Source organism: Danaus plexippus, assembly GCF_018135715.1.
Source record: "Danaus plexippus chromosome 9 unlocalized genomic scaffold, MEX_DaPlex mxdp_26, whole genome shotgun sequence".
NCBI lineage: Eukaryota > Metazoa > Arthropoda > Insecta > Lepidoptera > Nymphalidae > Danaus > Danaus plexippus.
In genome coordinates this window covers 463,797-481,767 of record NW_026869848.1, presented here as the reverse complement: position 1 = coordinate 481,767, position 17,971 = coordinate 463,797, and the positions used below count along the sequence as shown (strand labels likewise).

Genomic DNA, 17,971 nt, shown 5'->3' with positions numbered 1-17,971 from the left:
CTTCGCCTCCATCCTCTCACAAAGTTACATTGAGTTGCCGAAATAACTTTATTCGTACAAGCGAGGGAATAGATTAAATTATTTAAATGAAACTAATATATTTCGGATATACTACGTGGATTTTATTATTTTAAAAACTACATATCACTACAACCGTGATCACGGTTGCTGAAAAGTAACCGAAACGTCGGGATTATGTAGTTTTAAAATAATGAAATCCGCGTAGTATATCCGAAATATATTAGTTTCATTTAAATGAATAAAACTCGCGAAAGTTTTCGATCTCATTATACATTAAATTAATTTGACATTCGCCTTTTAGATTTACATCGTCTTAACTATATGTCGATATAACACTGTACTTACTCTAAGATTTTTTTGTCAGATCAAGAAATTTCCATTTATGTATGATATTTTATTTAGACCCGAATATCATAACCCTTCTTAATTAATTCAAGATCCTCTTTATTTTAATCTTATGAGGTCGAATGTCAAAGGACGATATGTATGTTAATTCCAGGAATCTATTTTAACGTCATCAGTATAAAATTATATTAGATCGGATTCTTCATCGATTCCGAGACTAGATCTAGAAAATGCTGACAGGCGTGACGGTCAGTCTGAATAATTGTACGAATTAAATTGCAAGCAATATATAATTTCCATGATGTATTCAAGTAGGTACATGTCGACGGTGGTGGTGCGGCGTGGTCAAGATAATTATTTATTTGGACAACAGGTGGCGTGCGACACGTCATGCGAATGACACGCGGACTGAATGCTGAATCAGACTTGATTTGATGATATCACAAACAGAATAAGGTAAATGTTTGTTTGACATGTATGATACTGAACAAAAAATACTTAATAAATTGATTTTAAAGTTAAATATATTAAAAACAGTTCAATCTCATAGATTGAATTATGAGAATGGCGAAATACACCTCATTCTGAATAAGTGCATGTAATAAAATTTAAAATATTAAATCGAAATGACAAAAAACAATTTTTTTATGGTTTGCTGACAAACTGATCAGATGACAGAAATATTAGAATAGCACGTAGCAGTGTTTCTGCTATTTGAACAATTTGAATCAATTCAGCATTCAACATGTTATTATTTGGGTAATCAAAAGAACGTGATATTCTCGTTAATCGAAAAAAAAATTCGATTCACTTCCGTAGTTTTTCCGCAGACAATGAATGGGATAGGGAGAATTCTCGCAGCAACATCGATAAAGTACACTAACTGTTCTCGGGCAAACCCTGCCATTTGTGGTCTACTTTATGACCCAGAATGCCCCGCGTGGTCAGACGAGGAGAGGACGACTTGTCGAACATACCTAAAAGCCTCAATCTCTCATTATGATTACAAACCATCCTAATCCAGTTTTGTGGACGCAGATAGAGATCTATTTAAAATTAATTAATTTAATTAAAAATCCATAAAATGTTAAGCATTTCTCGCACTGCTTCAATCACAAGTGAGAATTAATTCCGTAAGAACAGTTAAACCTAAAATAAACAAAAATCAAATAAATATCTCAGTCCACACTCTATGCCTTTATATTTATGAGGTTGGTTGTTAAATTTTACGACATCGTTATATTATTACCTGAGATTCCGTATCCGAGGTGGGATGATATGTGTAGAGTTGATCATGAGGCAGTAACGAATAAATATAATAGTAAAAAATTAAAACCTTTGTAATTTTTATATCAAATTGTTTTTTTTTTCATTTTTTGTTTGATTAAAAAGGTCTTTACCTCGAATTGAAGAAGGTTTGATTTTTCAGCTTCCAGGGTAATTTATATTGACATAGATGACTTTAAAACAAAAAAAAATGAAACATTTCATCCATAAAACTTAAAATTATAATAAAAAAACATCTTAAATCGTATTTTCTTCTCAACTAAATAGCGACATAACTTATAAAATATAAGAAATTCAATTTTAAACTCTTTTCAGACTATGAAAGAAGCTTTTTGGCGATCTCAGTCACATAGGTGAAGGTTGTATGACACGGTTAATATAATTATTTATTTCTAGCCTATTCCCCTCTTTAGAGATGATGTTGATATACGATAATATACATATGAAGGCACGATCAAAATATAATGACCTTAATAAGGCACATTATAGAAGTCAGTAACTCCGTTTGGTATAAAAATCTCTGATGTACTATAAAAAACTCTTTAAATGAAGTCACCTTCGGGGATCGACTAATGAAATCTTAATCAAAGTGCAACAGGTCAAATATTCCAGGGAAAATTCCACGAGGTCGGAGGTAATATCCGTAGCGATATGCTACGTACAGCGTAGGTCTGCTACGTGAAGGCTACGTTAGCTTAACTGTAACCTGAACCAATATAACTTCTGTTTATTACAGAAACTATGTTGTTTCTGTATTACTTATTTGTATATTTACTTAGTCAATAACAAATATTGTCTTGAATATCTCATTGAGTAAATTTCCACTATAAATCTAAAATATTCAGAAATAATTCGTAAGTTTTTTATTTTGATTTACAATAAATATTAATATATTTGTTTTCTATTAATTTTGTCCATGTTTTATTACCAGGTAAATAGTCAAAATAAAATAAACATATCGTCTGTGGTCAGTGAGTGAATTAAATCTATTTCGTAAAAAGTTAATTTCCTCAATTTTTTTTTGTATAATTACTATTGTTATTTCCATGATTCATAAAAATATAAAAAAAATAAAAATTTAAGCTTACATTAAGCTTCCTTTTAAAAAATTACAATAAGAATGCATTAAAAAAAATTTATGTCTGAGGAATTAATCATTATGGGAGAAATTTTACTTATGAAAAATAAAAGTAATATAAAGTAATTGTAATAAATTATTACAAAACCCTAATTAATTACACTCTATTCCAGGTCTGAGGATGTTGTATCTAATTAAAAGGCTTTCCATTCTTCACTTATGTAACGTACCAGCTACGTCGTAGCGCTAATTGCTACGCAACTCGTAGACGCTCTACGTAAAGACCTGGGGTTAATTGTTATAGCCCGGCGCATCTTAACACAACCTACAATTATATTATAACCTTTCACTCATATCTTTTATAGAACCGCTTCTTTACTACTACCAAATTTTATATTGAAATTTTGTGAAAAAATAATAATAATCTTTTGAAGATTTTTAAATATCTTAAGTGTTACAAACTCATACATTGTTATATAAAAGAGGTGTTGTATTAGACTAACAAAACCTTACGATACTACATCCCTACATTATTTGAACGCATCTAGAAAACCACGTGCTCGAATCGCTCTACGGGGAACAACATAACACTTAGCGTCGGTGATATGGCATTAAAGTCATGAGAAATCCGAATTCAAGTTAAACTTACAACTTTTTAAAGACCTTTAAAGAAATATAAAATAAAAAATATTTTTTGTATCAAAAAATATATATATTTAATGAGAACGCAGGAATAGATTCATATAACGCTATCAATTTACTCACCAATGATTACTATAAAATCATAAACCGTACATTAAACATGGTCACAGTACCGAGGGGCCAAGTCACTTATCTCGAGCTACCCATCACATGTCTCCGCCCTCATCACGTCACACGGCACGTCCGCCTCGCGCCGCCGCCGGTCGCGAACTGACGCGGAGAGAGCTCTCATCCCCACCACCCACCGTCTACCGTCCACCGTCCACCATCCACCACGCCAACATTACGCAACTATCAACCTTAAATTAGGCTTTTTTTTTCCTCATTTATTATCAACGTCATACTTACTCGTACACATGCATCTAAATATAAGAGAAAAATATATAATAAATATTAAAAAAATATATAATGAAATGTGTATTAATTTTCACATTAAATATAATTAATTAATTATAATGTACAATCGAATTTTGATATAAATTATCGTCAAATTTTCATATATTCGGGTGGCCTAGTATGTGTGTGGACGCATGCGCGGAGGAGCCCCGCCCTTCCCGGGGCGAGCTCTGGATATTTTAAACTCGTAGGGACAAGTCGAGCGGCGGTGAGCGCTGTAATTGCTCGACACGCACGAATAACTATTAGATTCGTGATAAATAATTTGTTATGAATAATAATTTACCAATTCTCTTATCTAATCTAGTGTGACGTCAATAACCCCTCATCTCTATCTCTGTCTCTCTCTCTCTCTGCCCATATTAATAAAAACATCAAACTAGTCACTTAAGAGAATTAAATGCATTTATATAATAATAGATTTCAATTGTATTTTATATGATATAAATTTAAACTCAAAGAAAAATAAATATTACAATTGCTCAGCGACACACTTGGGTTATAATTTTTCGGGAGACAGTAAATTTCAGATCTTCTTTAAATCTCATTATATATAAAAATTTAATTCAAGTTTATTGTATACGCTTTGTTGAAAAATAGGTTGAATGGAGGGTGGTTTCTATTCCTGTTAAAGTGTGATTGACAGAGATCGACGAGAACCCAAACCCAGCTACGATTTAAAATAAATCGAAGCTACAATGATATAAACGCATCGGTGAAGATTCTCGAGCCAGAGAAGCCTTAAAATAAAAACTAAACTTAGCAGCATATAGTACCGAACTCTGCAGTACATCAATGTCTTGAATGCAACTTTATAAAAGCTATTAGGTATCAAGAAAAATGTGAGACATATGTCTTAGTTTTATCTTTTATTGCCTCTCCAGAGCATTACCAATACGATCGTTATGTTCCCGCCCTTGGTTCTGTACGATTTTATTTATGTCTCTCCTCTTAATAATGTTATAAATACATTTTGTTCGTGAATACTTCTCTGATTACTATGACATAGTCTCCTGGTACCAGAAATATACAGAAACAACGAGAAAAAACTTCACTTCAAATGGTACGATGTAAATTTAAAACATGACACACTTACACAAAATGCACTTAAGTTTAGATAATAATTTGAAAGCAACATTAAAATTGCAAGTCGCAAACGTATTCTTGTTATTCTGTGTTATTTTCCGTCCATAGTCTTCTTGTACGTAAGTACGGAAATCTTAGAGAATATTAAAAATTATATACATGAGAGAATACATTACATGTCAAACAAATAAAATAAAAATATCAAAAATATTAGGAAAAGAGAATAAATATTTGAATAGGCTGTATAATGTTAAATAAAATTGTAAATAGTAAAACAAATGTGTATAGCAATCCAGTAATAAATACTAGGTCAGTGTTGTTTGTCTATAATGGATCGTGGTAATTTAAAACATTGTAAACATTTCAACAAATTGTTTGTTTCAAAGCAATTGTATCACAGGCGAAGTAATTTTCATTAGCCGATGCCGAGATACATACAGAAAAATATAAAATTAACATTTCATATTACAATACCTGAATATAAATTAAAAATTTAATATCAATGTAATCAACAACTGAACGTGAATTAATGTTAATAAACTTGTGACAGATCAACAATTTAGTCAGTGAGATTGGTTCAATCTGAGTCGAGGGTTATCTCACGAAGGAGCATAAATAAAAAGTAAACGCTTCCCATCCAAGGCTCCACTAAAACAGAAGCCCTTCTGTGCGAGTGATAACACACAACAATACACAACTCTGCGCCTCCTAACTAAATTAATATGATGTGAAATTTCAAATACGTCATATTATAAGAACGCGAGAGGAAGCATAAAATTAAAATTACAACAAAGACCTAGAGTATTTCATTAAAATGTCAATGTTGCATCCGAAAAGCCGGCGTCACGTGAAAAATTCCAAGTCATTTGGGACGCTCGCACCCGGAAATGGAAGTCACAACCTGGCCTCGGGCAAATCGTATTGCCTCTGCATATCTGTTGCTGTTGGCAATTTTACTAGTGATTTGCACGTCCCGAATATGAAATACCGTTTAAATATTATTTGAAAATTTTAAAATATATCGCTGTTTATTAATGTTCATTTAAAATTCATTTGTTTTTAAGAAAATTAATGGTATCAGAATTTTCATTATAAGTGTTACAGTATTGACATCACACGGTTTTGATTAGAATTTTACAAATCGATTTAAAGTTAATGAATTGGTTGTAAAAATGAAAAACGCGTTTATATAAAGCGTGGCCTGGGATTTCATTCTCATATACAGACAAACATTATCTATGAAATATATATGTATATTTATAATTGACGGTCGGCACGTCATTTTCCCCTTATGTATGCGACATAGTTTCCAGCTGATAGCTTGTTAAATCACCTCGCCAATGTCCAGTCACATGGCATCACTGCAATATTATAAAACATTTACTTCTATAACTCTCATTGCAACAAAAATTCTTAATACAATACTCAAAAAAAATATAAAAGTAAGATATGCCCAATCAGTATTTCACACAAATTGAGAAACAGGAAGAAAAATGTCCTTTATGTCTAGATATCAAGTGAATAAGTAATAAGCATTACAAAAAGCAATTTCTTCCCTAAAATAAATATATTTAAATCACAGTATCTTCAACATCAATGTGTATTGAAGAGTATTTAAAATATACATTATTCATATAACAGAAGCCGTAAAAGCAGCTCCCGCTTATATTTTCACCAAGCTAATAGAACGCCTGTCTACGATTCTTTGTAAACGACATCATTACTCGACGGCTAACATAAATCTTAATAATTTACTTAACTATTTTCTTAATCGAAGTCTCTTACACCGATCCCCGAGACATCTTAACTCGCGATGGTCGTTACCCGAGGCATAATTACATTTTTTATTACCCACTTACCCTTCCACGGCCATCCGTGAAACTGCCCTCTGTGAAGACAATGTGAACAAAATTTCTAAAACCCCATGCGAGTTATTTTTAAGTCACTTTTAATGTTCAACGAGAACATTATTTACAATTTTTAAAAACAAAAAAAGCAAAAAAAAAGGTAATTTGAACTTTAATATTACGTTACATTTTGCCCTTTTCAGTTTTAATCACAGTTGGAGTCTGTTAAAGGAAAAACATACAAAGTCTTCCCATCTGCAACCCGAAATATTAATGTATTATATAATTAAATATATGTAAGGTTAAATAAAATATTTTATATATTTAGAAGAACATATTAGTGATAAAAATCTGATGGCAAGTAAAGTAAATGTTTGTTAAGTATTTGAGAAGTCCTAATTCTATATCGCTGTTGTCTACTGTAGACCTTAATAAAAATCTTATAATAACATATTATAGATAGTCGAGTACAGAGTTGATACAACGAGGCAGGGACTTTTTGTTTTATTCTGCAAATATACCAAATAAAACTTAGAAAATATACAGAATAATACAATACGTATTTCCATCGGTTATAATATGCAAAGTAGACACAACCGCAGCACAACTGCAAAAATTTATGAAGTACCTAAAATTTTATGTACACGAAGGAATAATATTATGTGCATTAAAATTCACGATTCTAGAATTCAAATATATTTGACGGGCTTTATGTTACGCAAACAGAATAGTCGAAGGTATTTTATTTCGATTCAATCCACAACTCATTTAAGTCATTTCACCTGACCAACAATTAATGTAATTTCCTTGAAGTCACACAACTCTGTTGTTAATTTATGCTATGGATAGCATATATTAAACTTACGCTCATATTCAAAAAATATTTTAATAAATTAAAATATTTTTTCAATCTTATGGATAATTGAATATATTTTAACATAACCGTTTTTTTTAGCACAGCACTAGTCAAGTAACTTCGCGACTCGTTTTATAAAATAGCTTATTTGTTCAATTGTATATAAAGTTAGGGAATTTTTAATCAATATCAATAGCAAAACCGTTATATTTTACTAAAACCTTTGAGATATAAATTGTATAAAGTGCTGTTTTATTATTAATAATACACACCGTAAATGATTACGTTACAAAAAACCGTTTCCGTCTTCAAAACAGTAAAACCTTTCAACCGATGTCAATGCAAATAGTGAAGGACGCTTCAAGTCTAGTTCTATTTTGGGTGAATGTTAAAACTATAATGTGTATTTGGAGGTCTAATTAGCAAGAAGAGAAGTCTCAATTTATTTGACTCTGTTGGTTTCAACGAGAAAATTTTTATAAAATTCATAATCACAAGTCTAACTCATTGTTCCATTGTGATACAAGACCTGGGCGCACATAACATAGGTTTAATAAATATCAATTATAGGTAAAATACAATATTGAATGTTATCAAAGATACAACTATCCAGAGCTTTATAAAAACTATAAAGATAAATCAAGATTGTTATTGCGTATATAATATGTAAGAATATATAACGTAGTATATTTTGAAAGGACAACGATATCTCAAGCGGCAATATAAACAACAGCATGTTGTGATTATTTCGTATGTCCAATCAATCCTTAGTAAATATCAGAATTTAATTATAACGACATTAGAATACACTCAAATAGAACAACATCGCTCCGATGCACGTGCGGGATAAATTACAAGCTGACGAGGATTCCTTGAATCATCTGAGCTGTTCCCCGTTAGCTTCTAACAGGCTTGCGGAATTCACTGGAATGCAATTTAGCTTAAAGTTTAGGACAGTCGCATACAACTTGCACGGTAATGAAACGTGCTCTGCTTTAGGTTGAACGAACGCCCCAGAATAATTAAATGATTTTCTTTTCTATCGAGATTCAACTGCTGACTACTCCACGAGTATGTGAGCGAGTGAGCTATTCAAATGATTCTCTCATCATGTTTATAGCAGATAATAAACATGCTCCCCGTTACATTTGCATACATTTAGTTAGATCGTGTTTACTGTGCATCATTTTGTTATATGGAATTTTCTAGTAAATATTCCCGCAGGAGTTGTATGTTTGATGCGGTTGGTTAAATTTTACAGCGTCGTTCGTGGACGGACCGCTCGTTCTGTCCAGCAAATTATTATTTATGTTTAGATCAAGAGGAATTAGAGTCAAAATATTGTGGAAGATCTATTGGGTCAGAATTTCAGTTAAAACTAACTTTTACAGTTTCAGCTCTCATCGGAACCGGAAGGAAGTCTCTCACGGCTCTCTATTAGGCTGATCTATGTAAATTACACCAATTAATTTAATTCGCCTATATCTAGACGTAACCCAACTTACTCTGTATTCGAGATGAAATTCTCGTACATTGAAATTTTAAATTTAATAACAGCAGCGAAAATAATCTTTGTTGAGACAAAAATGTAAATAGAGACGCAGAGTGAACACGGACTACATAGAAAATTTTCGAGCAGTGCTGCAATCAAGTTGGAATTTGGATTTTTCTCGAAAATCCCGCCCAAGCGGCCCGCTCACCTGTGAAATGGCAAACATTTAAACCTTCATTAGGTGTTTGCGTGGCTTATAGAAATCTGTGTTATTTTAAGAAATACTTAGAGCATCTTAATTTTGTTTGAGTTTAGGGCGAATCATTTTATTTACGCGCTAACGATTTCCTATATCGAGAACAAACAGAAAATGGAACAATTTTTTATATTACAGCGTTTGTTGAAAAGAACTATTTGTGGTAGTAATAATAAACAAATTGATAGACAATGTTTAAAGGGCTTACACAACTGCTTTCAATATTCAATATATATAACAAAATCCGAGGATCCGGATGATAGACGTAAACCGGTGACAGATGTCAATGAATAAATTATTCCGCATTAATCGATACCGGAAATTTACCAATTGTACAATGTACTTGTTCAACTACCACATACATATTTACATCTAATACTGTACATAAATATATGTACAATCAAACTATAGATAATTAATATATAATTAAATGTATCATTCACTTATTTACTACCTTTATTAAAATTGTAATAGATATGTCCTGTTTCAAGATAGGTACAAAAAAGGAAAAGTAGTAAAAAATTTCACTGAATGAAAAACTAGCTCTCCAAACACCATCATTTGTCGCCCGTACTTTTGTGTAATAATTTTCATTTTGCAAACCAAAATATATAAGATATATATTTATGTAAACTACATATTAAATCGACGAGTTCAGTCGTTTTACTACTGACCGTCATTAGAGCAATCAATAGTTTAACTCAGCTTAAAGATATATTTACCTAGAATTAATACATTCACATCCATACCTTTATAAAATAAGTGTTAAGAAAATTAAGACTTACGTGAATCGGACATAGCTTGTGGAGGCAGCGCAAGACATGAATCTGTAACAAATATATATATATTTATATACATACAGCAATCCATTGTATGTTCTATGTACATATATTATATGTTATTTAAAATACAAGACACATTTATATAAACTGGAAAACCTGCAGGCTTCTAAGAATGCTCATACTTTAAAATAATTCCTAGTTAAAAATCTTTGGAAAATCTGAGTTTAATCGTTTTCTATGACTTTATTTTCTTAAACTAAAACAACCACAGTGAGGAATATAAAGAATGGTTTTCAAAAGCGTAAGCTTTCTTTCGCTGGTGACTCTCGTGGAATTCTCGTCTACATAACTCTATTTCTAGATGTACTCTACCTATGAAAAACCAATTTGTTTGAGCGGCAAACGGCCTCACTCTTATATTTAAGGATCTCGTTATAAAAGATTAGATGTTAGTTTACTTATGATCACGAATAAAGATCATTTTATTGTTATTGGAAGAGGATTTGGAGACAAGTAATATTTTACTCAAAAAACTTAATAAAATTTTGGATTTTTTATAAAACTTTTCATATCATACGAAATAAAATATATCATTAATGTGTATTATTATATACAATAACTACATACGTATGCTGTGTGTAATTTTGCAGTTGATAAGCCATGCAATAAAATCATGTTTATTAATTTTGAAACCACGTTCGTAAAACAAATTCAACAGATCAAAAAACATTTATCGTCTTTTAAATTACTATTAAAACTGTTAAACGCTGTCGAGTGTTGTGAGCCGCTCGTCGCGTTTGAGGTTTTGAATTTTCCTCAAATTTATTTATCATTTTTAAGTTAACATATTTTGTACGTTAGTTCCACAAGGTCAACTTGTTAGTTAACCCAAGGCTGTTATTTTTACTTTTTGTGTATATGTATGTCTGTCATAACGAACGTCTTCATGTTTTTATAGATTTTATACTTAATATATTTTTGAATTTTCTAAGCAGTGGTCCCTAAATATATTAAATTAATAAATTCATGCAGGAATTTTACAAGTTATACATGACCGTTATTCTGAAGAGAGCTTTTAAGGATTGTCGGCTTGCAAGTAGTTTTAAATGCATTGAGTCTCTGGACCACCCAACACACACAAACTAAAATATTACTTTTATATTATTTACCATCTTATAGATAAAAACTTGACTGCTCATTATATTCACAAACAGTTTCTCTTAATTAAGGCGATATAAATACATAGAGACATAAAAATTAGTATAACAAAATATTTGGGGTTATACGTAAAATGAGTCAATTTTTTAATTTCACACATAAAACATTTTAAGGTCACACAATTAAATTGAAATCAATATAAGCACAAGAAGTTGATTTACACTTTTATAATAAAAGAATAATTGGCAGAATCAGAAGCTACAGAAAAAAATATTCCACAAACATATAAAAAACGTGTACATACTATTATAAAGCGATACATCAATATATAGAAATGTCAAAAAATAATGAAGTGAGTAAAATATAAAATAGTTTTATTTTTAGTAACGAACTCTAACCGAATCTAAACGAAATAGTTCATCGAGAGGATGGACGGTTCATTTCAGATTTATGCTTTGCCGGATTTGTTTATAAAGTTCTGGAATTACAAATTCCACGGTAGACAAACCATTCTATCATGAGAGCGACCCTCCCACGTACAGATACAAATACACATATTTTCGAAGTAATGATAGCATAAATAAAGCAGGGTATACACATAGCTTGAGAAAATATAATAAAGCTAGGAGTACATTCAGTGAATTCTGTGTAAATGAAAAGTATGTATATTTTAATACAAATAATAACTTAATGTAAAACATAAAAAGATCCCACGTATGTAGATTAAGTATCTAGGATGACTGGTGAGATAATAAATATAGCTAAGCACTAATAGATAACAAAAAAATATTTCGATATAGTTTAATAGCTAAATACAAGGTATAGCTAAATACAAGAACTATGAAAAGTGAGGAGATGAAAATGTTGAAGTCTAGAAGTAATCAAAGAGACATCTGTACTTTAGGCGTAACAGAATAAACTTTTACATTAATATATGGCAAAGATAGGTTTACAACGCAGTTATAGTAAAAAACGGATACGGTAATGGCTGTTATTAAGAAATCGAACTCAAAAGTGAGTCCCATGTCGAAGGCTGAATACACTGGGAACCCTTTTTCATAAGGATCAGAGGTCTCAAAGCGCCGCACATCAATGAATTTCAAAGAAAATGTATAAAAAATTAAGCTGTTCGATATTACGAGTTATTTAATTTAAGCTAATAATATGAAAACCAAATTTACTTTCCGCTCGGAGCGCTCTACACGTTTGTATGTAGGTATATTATTGATGTTAGTTCAGAGCGCAAAATTCCATAGGTGTGCAGCGTTTAGGGCGGCAGGTGGATAGCATGCATTTAAATCGAATATTACGTGGAACTTACACCGGAATGACCGGTAATGCTTATTGGTACGTGCAGCCTGTTTTAAAACATATAATTTAATACTTTCATCTCAGCACCAGTGTTTTAGTTTCCCATTAAGAAACTATCGAAAATATATTTATTTTTAGCACATTCAATTTACTCCCGCGTTTTTTGAGTTCAAAATCTCAAGAACAGCAGTACTCAATTATTATTCTCGTGAATGGCCCATTTGGTTAAGCTGACATTTCATGTAATGGCGGCAGACTTTACCGTTTCGCGGGAACGAAAAAACTTCGACGTACGTGCTCCAGACATCTGGTTAATACGTAATTTATTTTCCACTTATAAAGGGAAATCATTTTGCCTGGTTTATTGCTAATTCGCATGAATATTTTAAATAGCCCCATGAATTTTGCGCTCATTATATTTTATGTATGTTTTATATGTTATGATATTAATTAAGATCCAATGAGAGCCAGGATATGTTGCGAGAATTACGATTCTATATGTTCGTTCACATAAACGATATGGCAATATATTGAAATACCATATGAATACGTCATCACACAGAGCCTTATCTAATAAAGTAAAAACGTCATTTAAAACGTATTATTGCCACAGCGGTATCTACTGAATGGGGATATGTCTCATTGGAGTCAGAATTAATTGATACGTTCCACCACAATGCAGTATGTGACAATCTAGAATTATTTTGTGCTGCTAAAGTATGTGAAATGCGAAGCTATAAAGAAATTCTTCCTTATTATAAAGGAACTTAAAAATATATATACCGGCCAAATATCTTATCTTTATCACGCGTAATAATAGTGGGCGGAAAACAATTCTGTTAAAAGTAGCCACAGTTTCTACGTCCTAAAACTATGTACACTCGTATTATGGAGATTTTAAAATGACAAATAGTTTAGAGAGTTTCAAGAGCTCAGATTTCAAACAGGTTAGATAAAATGTTTCAAAGAAAAAAATATATATTTCACTTTAAACAATCAAAACCCAGTCCCAATTTAAAAGAATATGTTATAACTTTTATATTATCATTGCTTATATTAATCAGACAAAACTTCATCTTATATTGAAAAACTATTTATATTCAAACTTACACTTCTTTTAACTAACAATTATTTTGCACGTTGCAATGCGTGGACATTTGAAATAACCGCTTATTATTTCTCTGTGAAATCGAAAATTATTTGAACAATGCATAATTCTATGTATATTTATTTTACTTTCTGATATCATCATCATCATCGTCGCAAGAGTCTTTGCAGACTCGTCGTGGTCATCACGTATCAGTGATCCGTATACATGATGACTTTCTTGGGAACTATCTTTAGTTGCAGTGGTTTTCCCTTGGCTTCTTTTGCACCAGCACTTTTTGGGGCTTTTTAGACCCCAAGGCTTGCTTGTAAAATAGTACCTCAAGCCTAGCCTTTTCCAGCCAGTTTCAGGGCTGGCTGAGCTTGTTGGTTATCTCGCCACTGCTCGGTGACACCGTCTGTCAATGGTGTCTAAATACTCTCAGAAAGTACATATGACTCGTAAAAGATCACATTGGTACTTGTCTGATTTCGAACCCGCAGCCTCACGTTTAAAAGGCGGGCCGGTTAAATTGCATTATTAATTTGATTAAATTATATTATTTTTCATTTAAACTAAAACATTTTTTTATTTAGATTTTATAATATTTTATTTTAAATCCAATAATTTAATAGCATCTTTTATGAGAAAAATACATTCCTTAATTCAATTATAACATTTTTTTTATAAATTAAGGTCGACCTTAATAAGATTTAAGGTATTTCAGGAATTTGATGTATGTATGAAATATTGATCATTTACAGAGGATTACTTACAAAGAAAGTACTTCTATTTTATCGAGTCCACCTCATAGAAAACGAGCCTCGACTGAGAAGCCACTGCAATTACATAAATGCTTTCCAAAACATATTAAAGCAACTGATTTAAAGCCATTTCAGAGACGCGAAAACTAACATTTATATTGTAAAATAAGGCTTTATTGTATTTTAATAAACATTAATACTTACACAGAAATGAAATGTCCCTCAACTACTATAACTTTTTGATTGGGATTTAAGAAGAGATTGCTTCGTTACGATTACTGGAAACAGAATAATATTCTGTGTTTTTATTCCCTTTCATTTTATTTGTTTTCCTTTAAGCTCTCTGTACAGGTTTTTTTTTATTTTAATTCATTAGAGATTTTATCTATTTATCCAGAATTAACTCGAATTATTTGGAAATTCTCGATGTTTCGATTATTTAAACAACTTTTTCTGCTATACTGAGAAAATGACAAAAAAAATCAACAAGTCAATTAACCGATAATAATGTGAGACTGATCCGGTCTTTAATACATGACACAAAAAGTTGTAACAAGTTAGACGTCGATGTCTGTATGTGTGTCTGTTTAAACTTTAAAGCAACACAGCTGTTTTTATATCAAAGCTGGCAAACGATGTTTGATTGATATCGATCCGGGGGTGTAAGAATATCAGCTTCTTTCCACCATGAAGTAAGTCTTTTCTGGTCTATTCTTCACGATGAGGTGAACAAAAATGAAGGTATAATTGTTAAAAGCCAACTAACTCGATGATGTTTTTGAATAATTCATAACAATTTTCTTATTTAAACAGAAATGTCTGAACTGACACTGGCATTCTCTTTAATGATAATAAAAACAGACACACGCAAAGTTTGAAAGTGAAGTTAGCGACGCTTTCATAAAGATTAGACCCGTTGCCTGCCGAATATTCTGATAAGGTATCAATTAGTTAGAAACTCCGTACCTTTTCGGACCGCTGGTTATTATAACTATGAAAGTGCTGTTCGGTCTACTTTGAGCTGTTTTCAAAATTACTAATATATTCTCCGACTTTATTCCCTCATCCTGAAAGTTAGTAATGATTTCATTTTACTTTATTTCAAAGTTAGTAGCATCGTACAGGTATGTAATTACTTGGGGTATTTAATAGATATTTATTTAAATACAAAGAAATACGAAAACTTGTTTAAATTATTTCAAGTTCAATGGCAAATGCCAACTATTTCAAGTTCAATGGCAAATACACAGAATCCATCTTAGCCTTCACTGACGATCTCGCAATACTGACACGTAGCCCCAAACACTGTCAAGTTCTATTGGATGAGGTGGATAAATTCTGTGAGTGGACGGATGGATTCAGGACAAAATCAAATAAATGTAACTGTCTGTGTCTCGGTACGCGAATACAAAATATACCTCATACGATCCGGGATTATCGTTAGGCGGTCAATGCGTTTCTGCGGTTACAGAAAATGCTCCTTTTAAATTTCTCGGTCGTAAAATTGATAATATAGGTCGTACTCCATCTTTAGACGGAATAGAAGACAGCTTTTTGAACGATCTCAACAAGGTCGATAACCAATCGATTAGTAACGTCAAAAAAGCTTGGATCTACGAAAATTATCTAATATCACGTTTGAATTGGCCTTCCCTCGTCTATGATTTTAGTAAGACCCTTCTGTCAAAACTAGATGCAAGTGTTGTAAATGTTTTGAAGTTTCGGCTCGGGCTCGCGCTATCGGCTGATTCGTCAGCATTATTCAGGGATCGAAATAATTTTGGGATGAATTAAAAAGGGCCATCGGAGCTCTATAAACACCTAAGAGTTTCCAAGAGACATATTCTGGGGAAATCCCAGGATAACGTTATTACATCACTCCCACAAGACAATGATGCCCTAGAGTTAGAATAGAGACTCCAATTCCACAAACAGTTTATGATTGGGGCACAAAGTAGTAGAGTAGGGTTAGGATCAAGTAGGAAGGCCAAAGATACGGATATATTAAAGACTTAGAAAGAAAGAGATTATTCGGCAAGACGAGAATTCTAAATATAAGATCCATGCAATGAGCTTAGAAATACAGAATGAGTGGCTACACATAGGATATTTTTGCATCCCATTAGCACTAAAATGGCGCACTTTAATTCATGATTGGTCGCCAGCACTGCTAAAATTGTACCCCAATGCATTCCAGGTGACTCTCCCAGATCAGAGTAATTTAGTAAGGTGGGGCAAAGGTACCGAAAAAACTTGCTACATCTGCAGGGAGGCAATTAAAACTGCTAAGCATTTACTGGTGGGATGTAGGGTACTCCTAGATAGCGATCAATACTCGCGTCGTCACGATAGGGTTTTAGAAATCATACGTGAAGCGGTTAGTCTATCGGTAGCAAGAGCGCAAAAAGAAATAACCACGAACCAACGATCAATTGGTTTTGTGAGAGAAGGCACTAGGACTACAAAATCAAACGTCAGGCCTTACTCTATTATTAAAGCGGCTTCGTATTGGACTTTAATGATGGACACGTATGAGAAGCAATATAAGATCCCAGAGGATATTTGTGCGTCGGCCTCCGGAGCGGACATATTTTTATATTTGAGCTCACGGTTCTTTGGGAGACCAACATCCCCAAAGACCATGCCATCAAGGTGAAAAAGTATTACGAGCTCACTAACGAACTCACTGACGAACGAGCGAGAGGTATAACAGCCAAATCTCTCTACAACCTGCTGAAAGACTTAGGCCTGCCAAGAACTAACATCAGTTCATTCTTGGAACGTGCGTCGAAGGCAGCCCTAGCAGGTTCGTTTCATATTCGGTTAGGTAGAGAGAGGAGCTTGGACGGTGGAGGCGAGCGTTTAACGCCCGTTAGATAGGGGCCCCTTTAAACCTTCATCTGGGTTGCAAGTCCCAGGTACTGTTAAAGCTTATCTCCCTGCAACGCGCGATGGATCCGGTATCCGCACGGTGAATCCATGGAATGCTGAGAGGTTTCGTCTCCTAAAAGAATATTTTAATAACTATTATGCTATGATGATAAAGATGTTCTGAGAAAATAACTATATTCGAGTTGTAAAGAGGCGACTGTGTGATGGTACTTTAGTGTACAAGTAACAAATAAACTGAGATAATTTCAAAAGTCATTTGAACCAATCTGTAATTTAACTATTACAATCTCGTACAAGTATTTTTGAACACAGCATAATCAGAGTTACTAATTGAAATTAAGACTTGCATACAATTTAAATCCATCCTATATGTAAATAATGATTTTCAGAACACAACGAAATACAAGTGATCACGGTTGCTGCAAAGTAACCGAAACGTCGGGATTATGTAGTTTTTAAATAATAAAATCCGCGTAGTATATCCGAATAATACTAGTTTCATTTAAATTAATAAAACTCGCGAAAACCTTAGATCTCATCACAACGAAATAATAAAACCTGAATAAAAATCGTAATAAATTTCAATAGATAACTAAATTAAAATATAACAA

At 32.4% G+C, this 17,971-nt stretch overlaps 1 protein-coding gene across 10 annotated transcripts in view; it reads right to left on the bottom strand.

The window, feature by feature from the left end:
- Positions 1–17,971, bottom strand: part of LOC116767215 (disintegrin and metalloproteinase domain-containing protein 33) — a 230,798-nt gene that overhangs the window by 170,629 nt on the left and 42,198 nt on the right. For 9 of the 10 annotated variants that reach the window (XM_061527421.1, XM_061527427.1, XM_061527422.1 and 6 more), the window contains exon 3: positions 10,152–10,193. In XM_061527421.1, coding sequence (XP_061383405.1) covers positions 10,152–10,193 — 42 coding nt within the window. Of the gene's footprint in view, positions 1–3,496; positions 3,631–10,151; positions 10,194–17,971 lie in introns of those variants that run through there. The other variant, XM_032657436.2, reaches the window with a different exon arrangement.